The sequence below is a fragment of the Cebus imitator genome, unplaced genomic scaffold, assembly GCF_001604975.1.
Source record: "Cebus imitator isolate Cc_AM_T3 unplaced genomic scaffold, Cebus_imitator-1.0 Scaffold45, whole genome shotgun sequence".
Lineage (NCBI taxonomy): Eukaryota > Metazoa > Chordata > Mammalia > Primates > Cebidae > Cebus > Cebus imitator.
This window is the reverse complement of record NW_016107360.1, coordinates 7,534,557-7,543,955: the sequence shown is the minus strand read 5'-3', so window position 1 is coordinate 7,543,955 and position 9,399 is coordinate 7,534,557. Positions and strand designations below refer to the sequence as shown.

The 9,399-nt window shown below is 37.2% G+C and overlaps 1 protein-coding gene across 2 annotated transcripts in view; it reads right to left on the bottom strand.

Annotated features, from left to right (window-relative positions):
* Nucleotides 1-801: 801 nt before the first annotated feature.
* Nucleotides 802-9,399, bottom strand: part of NUP42 (nucleoporin 42) — a 17,218-nt gene continuing 8,620 nt past the window's right edge. Inside the window, exons 4-7 of one of the 2 annotated variants that reach the window (XM_017526982.2) lie at nucleotides 5,711-5,787; nucleotides 4,861-4,947; nucleotides 2,198-2,282; nucleotides 802-1,636 (exon numbers count right to left, since the gene is read on the bottom strand). In XM_017526982.2, the coding sequence (XP_017382471.1) occupies nucleotides 1,059-1,636; nucleotides 2,198-2,282; nucleotides 4,861-4,947; nucleotides 5,711-5,787 (827 nt within the window). In that variant the 3' untranslated portion in view covers nucleotides 802-1,058. The remainder of the gene's footprint in view (nucleotides 1,637-2,197; nucleotides 2,283-4,860; nucleotides 4,948-5,710; nucleotides 5,788-9,399) is intronic. The other variant, XM_017526983.2, reaches the window with a different exon arrangement.

Below are 9,399 nucleotides of genomic sequence, written 5' to 3'. Positions count from 1 at the left end.
TAAGCCTTTATTTTCACTTAGAAAAATCAGCTAAATGCCAGACCCACATTAGTAAATGCTGTGGTAGTGCTACCTATGTAATTTTTGAGGGCTGAGAAAGCACAGAACTCTGACATACCTGCCTCAACTTGTGACAGGCCTTTAGCTTCCTGGATCATTCATACATAAGATATAAATCTTACTCTCTCAATCTGAGGACACAGGGAGATCCAAAACCATGCCCAGTTTATTTTTTGTATTTTTAGTAGAGATGGGGTTTCACCATATTGACCAGGCTGGTTTCAAACTCATGGCCTCAAGGTGATCCACCTGCCTTGGCCTTCTAAAGTGCTGGGATTACAGGTGTGAGTTACCGTACCTGGCCATGCCTGAGAAGATCTAGAAACAGAAACTGGTGAATCCTGACCCCACTACACACATTATTAATTCACATGACATCACAATTTGTTTGTCTTACAACTCAACCATTTGACAGACTAATGTGATGAATAAACAGAATTATATAAAAGTGAGGCCAAAATAAGATTGTTGAAGAAAACTCAAACAGCAGTCTATGAGACTGCCAAAGTTGAGAAGGAACCAAAATTACAGGGGGAAATGCTCCCAAGGTTCTAAACATAAAAGCTTGTCACTCTTTACAAACTGTGATTTATCTCTGACAGAATCTTTAACATGAAGTCATGCTACTAATGTGTATTCTAAAAGTAGGCTAAATATTTGAGCATGTTCCCCCTAATAGTTCCAGAAATTATCTCCTTCCAAAAAAATTTTTTTTAAACTTTAAATCGTGAGATAGTAAAGTGGTAGAGCATGAGAAAGGTACTTTATTCATGCAGTTTTTCAGTTCCATTCATAATTACAGTAGAAAACAATTCCCTTGCTGAGTTTTTGTAACTTTTTACTTAAATATTTAGACTTAAGAAAAAAATAAAATTAAAAATCACTAGTATTTATTGGAAATTTATATTCCTTATGAATATATGTATGTATGCATATATGCACCTTTATCTAAAAAACAATTTCAAACACCATTCTTTTTTGTATTTAAAATTGCCCTTTTAAATATTTAGAAGCTCCAGAGGTGGAGGCTTTAATGGAATTTTTCCCAGAGTAAATTTCTTGGATTGAAATTGTTCCAGTTCTTGTACTGTCAGTTTATCTCTGGGTGTGAATAACACATTATCTGTGGCAATGATGCTGCTTGGGGCTGAGAAAGAAGTAGATATGCTGCTATTTCCAAAAGTGTCATTGGATGGCTTGGAAAAAGCAGTGTGAGAATGTGAGCCTGGACTACCAGAACCAGCCACAGAACTGCCACCTCCAAAGGCCGGGGCCACTGGAGCGCTGATGGGACCTGTTGCCAAGGAAGTTGTAAGTCCTGAAAACCCAGGTGATCCAAAGCTGGAATCTGCAGGGCTTTTGAATGAAAATGATGCAGCAGATGTGATTTCAGGTTTCCCAAATCCAAAAGCTGGAGCAGAAGTAGAGATAGCTGAACTAACAGAGGCTGCAGCTCCAAATGCTGGGGAACTCCCCAAAACAGCAGGGCTTCCAGATGAGGCAGTGGCAAATCCAGAGTTTGTTTTAAAACTAAAGTTCTGAGCATTATCATTGCTGCTGTTATTGACTGGAAAGCCTACAAAAAACAGAAAAAGAAAAAAATAATCTCTTACAGTCAGAAAAACATCACAATTATTTCCTCCCCCCATTTTTTTTTCTTATTTCTGTCATGTTTCAGTGCTGAGAAGCTTACTGGAAGGAAGAGAGGAGAAAAGTAAAAATGAGAGGCTAGAACAACTCCGTAAACTCTGCTTCCTGTCTTTCCTGCTAACAATCCTATTTTCACCTTGATCAACCGTCACCCAAGGACAAACTTCAGGGACTAGGGAATGGACTTTCACTTTGGTTTCTACTTACCTCACCAGAGCTGCCACTTGAGGACAATGCTATGCTCTTATACACAGTGACAAGAAAGTTCTCAAAGGTGCTGCTTTCATAGCTATGTACTTCTATGAAACTCCCGAAAAACCATTCATAAAATGTACTTCTAAAGCCTAAATGTCTTTTTGAGGCTCTATAATGGAAGGTTCTAGAATTTACAAAGGTAATTTAAAATGGTGATTCAGGCTTGTAATTTGAAACCTATAAAATCTAATTTTTCTAAATCAGTGAAGTCCTGCATTACTTTATCACTTACCTGGTGACACAAACGTTGCTGCTTGACTACTGCCAAATCCAAACGCAGGTGCTGCTTGATTTACTCTGTCCTTTACATCAGAGAGCTGGAAAAAAAAAAGTGTGCAAATAATAAAGTTCTTGATGAATAACGCTCCAGTACCTTTTCCATACACTTTATGGCCAAATTCAATTTTTAAAAGTGTGCATTAAAGGCCGGGTGTGGTGGCACACACCTGTAATCCTAGCACTTTGGAAGGCTGAGGCAGGAGCAGTGCTTGAGCCTATGAGTTTTGTACCAGCCTCGGCAACACAGTGATCCCCCATCTCTACAAAAAATTAGCCAGTGGTCCCAGCTACTTGGGAGCTTCAGGTAGGAGGCTCATTGCTGGGTGACAAAGTGAGACTCTGACTCAGAAAAAAGAAAAGAAAAAAAGTGCATTAAAAAATGCAAAGTTAAATGTTTAACATGGAAAATGCCCATAATATGATGTTGAAAGGATATGATATAATACTGTATAAACGGTATAATCACAACTAATAATAATATGAATACGCATAAAAATACATTGGTAAGTTAACAGTGACTGTCTCTGGCTGATGAATTATGAGTAATTTAAATTTTATTTATGCTTTTTTATACTTTCTAAATTTCTACAATGAGCAGATATTATAATCAGAAAATATTTTTTAATAACTTTTTTTCAGTGTCTGTAAGGTTAATCTGCATTTATCGAGAAATCTAATTATTAGGTATAAGGGACCTTTATAGAATACCCAGTCTACTCTAATACTTGAAAAGAAGTAAATCCACAATTATACCATTAAAAGCTTACAACTAAAATCCATTAAACATTTCCCATTCCTGAAAGTACTTTATGTTCTTGCCATTCCATGCTGTAGAAGTGTCTTACATCTCTGCTTACTGAAATCTTAATCTCTTTTCAAGGAACTTTGTACTTGCTCCTTCCTTCCAAGAGTGTTTCTTAATCATCCCAAGCAAATATAAGTGATTTATTTCATTTGGAACCCCTAAAAAAAAATCAACTTTTTTGAGGTAAAGCCTAATACAATAAAATGCATCCATTTTATTTATATATTTCAGTGAGTTCTGACAAACTCACAATCACCGCAATCGAGATTGAAAACATTCCTGTTCCCTAAAAGTTCTTTTGTATCACCTTCCAGTCCTGGTCCCTGGCACCACTCTATCTGCTTTCTATCACTACAAATGAGACTTGTCTTTTCCAGAGTTTCACACAAATGAAATCACATGGTCTACATTATTATTATTATTATTTTGGTCTGGCTTCTCTCCCTCAGTGTAATATTCATTTAATGGCAGATGATAAACAAATTATAATATATCCATACAATGGATTACCATTCAGTATAAAGAAGGCATGAAGTATTGATACATGTTAAGTCAGCTATGGGTGGGTTGTTCCAGAGCCTCACTTATGGAGGGGCCCTGGGCAGTTAGCAAAGACTGGGGGCCTTCCAGCCCTAAGGGAAGTTCCACAGTTCTTTGGACTCGGTTATCCTTTCTCTTTAAGCTCTCATCTCTGGTGATGGTGGGCCACCTCTTACACAAGGACAGATTACTTCCAAGAAGTCCCACTAAATTCAAATAGCATTACAACAACTGAAAGGTGAAAAATTAGCTTGCACAAGAGTCTAGTTATTCAGGAAGCACATATTTGAGAAAGAGGTAAGGTGTTGGGACTGTCAAATGTCCACTAACTTTAGGCAGATAGTACTCTCATATCCTTTATACTAAGTAGAAACAAACCACCTGAGAAACTGGAAATATTAAAACTATAAATGTGAACATCTTATTTTAAAATAAGTTCTTAAGAACTTTTTAATGGGTGTAGAAACATCAAAACTTTATTTACAAAGATAAATGAACTTGCTACAGTTAGGACCATAGATCTTTGGAGACAGGTGGTATACATCTTCCAAAGGCATTTTTGGTTGTTGTTGTTGTTTTTGAGACAGAGTTTCACTCTTGTTGCCCAGGCTGGAGTGCAATGGCACCATCTCGGCTCACTGCAACCTCCGCCTCCTGGGTTTAAGCGATTCTCTTGCCTCAGCCTCCCAAGTAGCTAGGATTACAGGCATGCGCCACCACACCCAGCTAATTTTGTATTTTTAGTAGAGATGGGGTTTCTCCATGTTGGTCAGGTTGGTCTCGAACTCCTGACCTCAGGTGATCCGCCTACCTTGGCATCCCAAAGTACTGGGATTACAGGCATAGACACCGCGCCTGGCTGGCATTTCTGTTTAAGACAAGGAATATACTGTATTCTTTGGTCACAAAATTATACATTATATTTTGAATGTGCATTCATAAAATCGTTCAAAGTAATATCTTTTTACACACAGATAACATTATATACTTAAATTTATGTAATAGTTTGCCATTTTCAAAACCAGCACTACCAAAGTTAAAAACTTGACGCTAAAAAGCTTTTAAAAAGCATAATTATTTCTGCTTTCTGACCAAGGAACACACAGAAAACTATTTCAAGACCCTGACTCTTGTGATGCTATTATGAGAATGTGTGTTTCATAATTCTTGATGAAAAATTTTTGTTTTACTTTCCAAATCTAAGGTAAAATATACTCTGCAAAAAAGCAATAGGTAAGACACTTCCCTCCAAAAAACTCTCCCATACTCACCAAAGCTACTTTAGTTGATATATTTAGACTTTTCAGTTCATTTACCCTGTTCCTCCATTGATTTATTAAACGTTGAACAGAATTTACCTGAAAAGGGAAGACAAAAAAATAACAGTTCAATATTGTATGTTTAAGTTAGTTTCTTCAATAAAAACTTCATGAATTTATTTGCCAAAATGACAAAAGGTTTATGTAACAGTTTTATGGCTCATAACTTGCAAAATATGCATTGACTTGGCCTATTTGTCAAAGATATTCCAACTCCAGTTCCCTCTCCCTGTTCAACTCTTTGTATCACCTGGTTAATATCACAAGTACCTGGCAACATGCAGTTAGTTGTATTTGGAGGGGAGGTGAACATATGTACTAGTTGAAATGTATAATCATGACTGTAGAAACAGAAGAACATACTATTTAAACTGCTTCCTTCAGGTACCCAACTTATTCTAGTCAATATTTTTTTTTTTTTTGATATTTGATATATGAGGATGTTAATCTGTATTACAGACTGTATCTTACTCAACGTTGTTTTTCTAGCATTTATCATTGGATCTGCACCTAACATATGTTCAATAGATGTTGTCAGATGATAAAAGGGTTCGATTTCTGGGACTGACTGTTGGGTAATTTATAATAAAAATAGTAATATTCCTAATTATTACAGTAAAAATATATTACCATTTTAATAACCAACCAACTTCAATGAAAACAATATAGAAAAGAAAAATAGCCTTCTCCTGAAAAAAGATCATAGACCTCATCAGTTTTGCCAAAACACAAGCCACGATAAAGAAAGCAGTAATGAACAGCTCATCTGTTATTGCGGTAGGTGAAGAGGAAACAAACTTACATAACTCTGTAAGTTATTGCTGGTTAAGAAGTTATGGTATTCAAGCCTCAATTCCTCTGGTGAAATGTCTGTAAAACCTGAAGTGAGGAATCAATTGGAATCTTTAAAATAAATGCCAATAATTCTGATAGAAAAGCTAGAAGTGCTAAACAAGAAAATACCTAAAGTTATTAGAAAATTTTCATAATCACAAGAAAGAAACCTAACGCCTACACTCTTTAATGTTTAATAAAGTATAAAATTATAGTAAAATATAGTTGGTTATTTTGATCTTTAAATGGGGAAGAATTTTCTAAAGATAAGTGGAATGGAATTAATAACAAAGAGAAACATTTGACTACATTTATATTCAAACTTTTATTTAAAAATTTCTGCCAAAAACTGCACTAAGCAAAATTGTAAGGCAAATGGTACACTAGGAACATTATAATTTTAACATATATGACAAGAGAAGAACTAATGCCCTAATGTATAAATAGCTCTTACAAATAAATGAGAAAAGTAAATGAATTTGGGCAAAGATAATGAACAGGCAATTCACAAAAAAATCAAATAGTAAATAAATGAAATAAAGTTAGATACAACTTAAAATAGAGATAAAATGCTTTACTTATCAGACTGGCAGAAATTTTAAACGCTGATATTTACTGTTTTTCCAAATATGGTGAAATGTATCATTTTCTAAATTACTGTTAAGGGAATTAAAATGGTACAAGTTTTCTGGGAGGGGTAATTGTTAATAAGCATCACAAGCCTGAAGAACATTCACATCCTGTGACTTATAATACAATTTCTAGGATTTAACCTTGGGAAATAGTTACATATGTAAACAAAGGTTTCTACGTATAAGGATGCTCATTCTAGTATTTTTAGTACTATGACAAACTGAAAGCAAAAATTAGAATATAAAACTAGATTATGGGCTGGGTGCTCATGCCTGTAATCCCAGCACTTTGGGAAGCTGAGGCGTGTGGATCACCTGAGGCCAGGAGTTCAAGACCAGCCTGGCCAACACGGCAAAACCCTGTCTCTACTAAAAATACAAAAATTAGCTGGGTGTGGTGGCATATGCCTATAATCTCAGTCACTTGGGAGGCTAAGGCAGGAGAATCGCTTGAGCCTGGGAGGTGGAGGTTGCAGTGAGCCAAGATCGCGCCACTGCACTCCCACCGACCAACAAGAGTGAAACTCTGTCTCAAAAATGAAAACAACTAGATTATGATCCTAATTATATATATGTATACGTATATGTGCATAGGTATACATACGCACACACACACACACCCCCACATATGAACATCTTTTATATCCCTGTACAAGTGGACCCTTGCAGTTCCGTTCAAGGGTCAACTGTACACACAGCTATACAGGGCCACTTGTCACTTGTACACGGATTTTCTTCTGCCTCTACCACTCCTGAGATAGCAAGACCAAACCCACCTCTCCCTCTGTCTACTCAATATAAAGCCAATGAGGATGAAGACTTTTATGATGATCCACTTCCACTATATGAATGGTAAATATATTTTCTTTTCCTTATGATTTTCTTTGTTACACTTTCTTTTGGGTTATTAGTAGTTCAGCTTTTGGGGAGTCAAAGCTTATATGCGGATTTTTGACTGCACAGAGGATCAGTGCTCCCAAACTCTATGTTGTTCAAGGGTCAATTATACATAAATAAGAAATATGTTTGTGTGTGTATATTTTGAAACAAATATACTAAAATGTAGTAGTTATCTCTGTGATATCAAGTTATTTTATTTTATTTATTATTATTATTATTTTTTTGAGATGGAGTTTCGCTCTTGTTACCCAGGCTGGAGTGAAATGGCATGATCTCGGCTCACTGCAACCTCCGCCTCCTGGGTTCAGGCAATTCTCATGCCTCAACCTCCCGAGTAGCTGGGATTACAGGCACATGCCACCATGCCCAGCTAATGTTTTGTATTTTTAGTAGAGACGGGGTTTCACCATGTTGACCAGGATGGTCTTGATCTCTTGACCTCGTGATCCACCCGCCTCGGCCTCCCAAAGTGCTGGGATTACAGGCTTGAGCCACCGCGCCCAGCGATACCAAGTTACTTTAATTTTATTTACATATTTCTGTACTTTCCAAGTTTTCTATAGCAAAAGCTGTAACTTTTTTTTTTTTGAGACAGGATCTCACTCCTGTCACTCAGGCTGGAGTGCAGTGGCTCACTGCCACCTTAACTTCCTAGGCTCAGGTGATCCTCCCATCTCAGCCTCCTAACTAGCTGGGACTATAAGAATGTGCCACCACACCCTGGTAGAGATGGGGTTTCGTCATGTTGCCCAGGCTGGTCTCAAACTCTTGGGCTCAAGTAATCCACTTGGTTCGGCCTCCCAAAGTGATAGGATTACAGGCATGAGCTATCACATCAGGCCTAAAAGCTGTAACTTTTATAACTGGGCAAACTTACTAAGAAAGGAAAAAAATGTTCAAGATGTTTTCTAAAAGAATTCCTTGTAACCCAGTTATTATTAACTCCAAGGATGCCTGCTTTGGAATAAAGGAAAGACTAAGTGTTCAAAGCAGAACCCTGGATTCCTTCTAGTGACTTGTCTTTCCCATCTTTACTGACTGCTCAGGCCAAAAAACCCTAGGAATCATCTTGGATTTCTCTTTCCCTATATCTGATTAACCCTAGGAATCATCTTGGACTTCTCTTTCCCTATATCTAATTAATCAGCATCCTGCCAGTTCAAGCTCCAACAGAGAACCCAAATATGACCAATTCTGTCTTCACTGCTATGAACTCTAACCTAGCCACGAGGAGCAATGTCTTCTAACTTGTCTCCCTGCCTCGACTTTTGCCTCTGCTCCCAGCAGACCTTTTCTCCCCACACACAGCATGCTGAATTAGCTTTCTCTAATCAGATCACGTCCCTCTCCTGCTTAAAGTTCTTCATGGCTGCCTGCCCAGTGCAATTAGGCCCAACATGATCTGGCCCCTGGCTATCTCTCTGGCCTTATTATCATATTACTTTCCCTTGTTTACTCTCCTCCAGTGATTCAGGCCCTACTAGTCCATAAACACTGACAACCTTGTTCTTACCTCAGGGCCTTTGCAATAGCTAGTCCTACTGCCAGGAATGTTTCCCCCAAATCTTCCCATAACTGACACCCTCTCTGTATTCAGGACTCAGCTCCAATACTGCCTCCCAGGAATAGATAACCACTCTATCTAAAGGAACATTGTCCCCCTAATTGCCTCCTATTCCTTACAGCCAGGCTCAACCAGAATTCTTCATCTGAACCACAGAACACAGAAAATGATTTGAGCATCAATTTTCTCAAGTCTTGCAAAATGAGGCAAAACTAGTATCATTCTACAGCTGCATAGAAAAAGTTAATTTATTATGTACAATGGATGCCTAAGGACAGAAGCGCTCAAACTTTTTGGTCTCAGGACTCCTTTACATTCTTCAAAATCATTAAGGACCCCGAAGAATGTTTATATGGGTTACTTACATTGATAATTACCACATTTGAAATGAAAACTGAGAAACTTAGTATTAATTCATTTGAAAATAAGAAACCAATTATCTATCTACATAAATAAAAAAGCTATTTCCCAAAACAAAAAATAAAAGTTTAGTAAGATGAATAGCCACGCTTTATGTTTATACATATCTTAACGTTTAGCTTAACAGAAGACTACTGGATT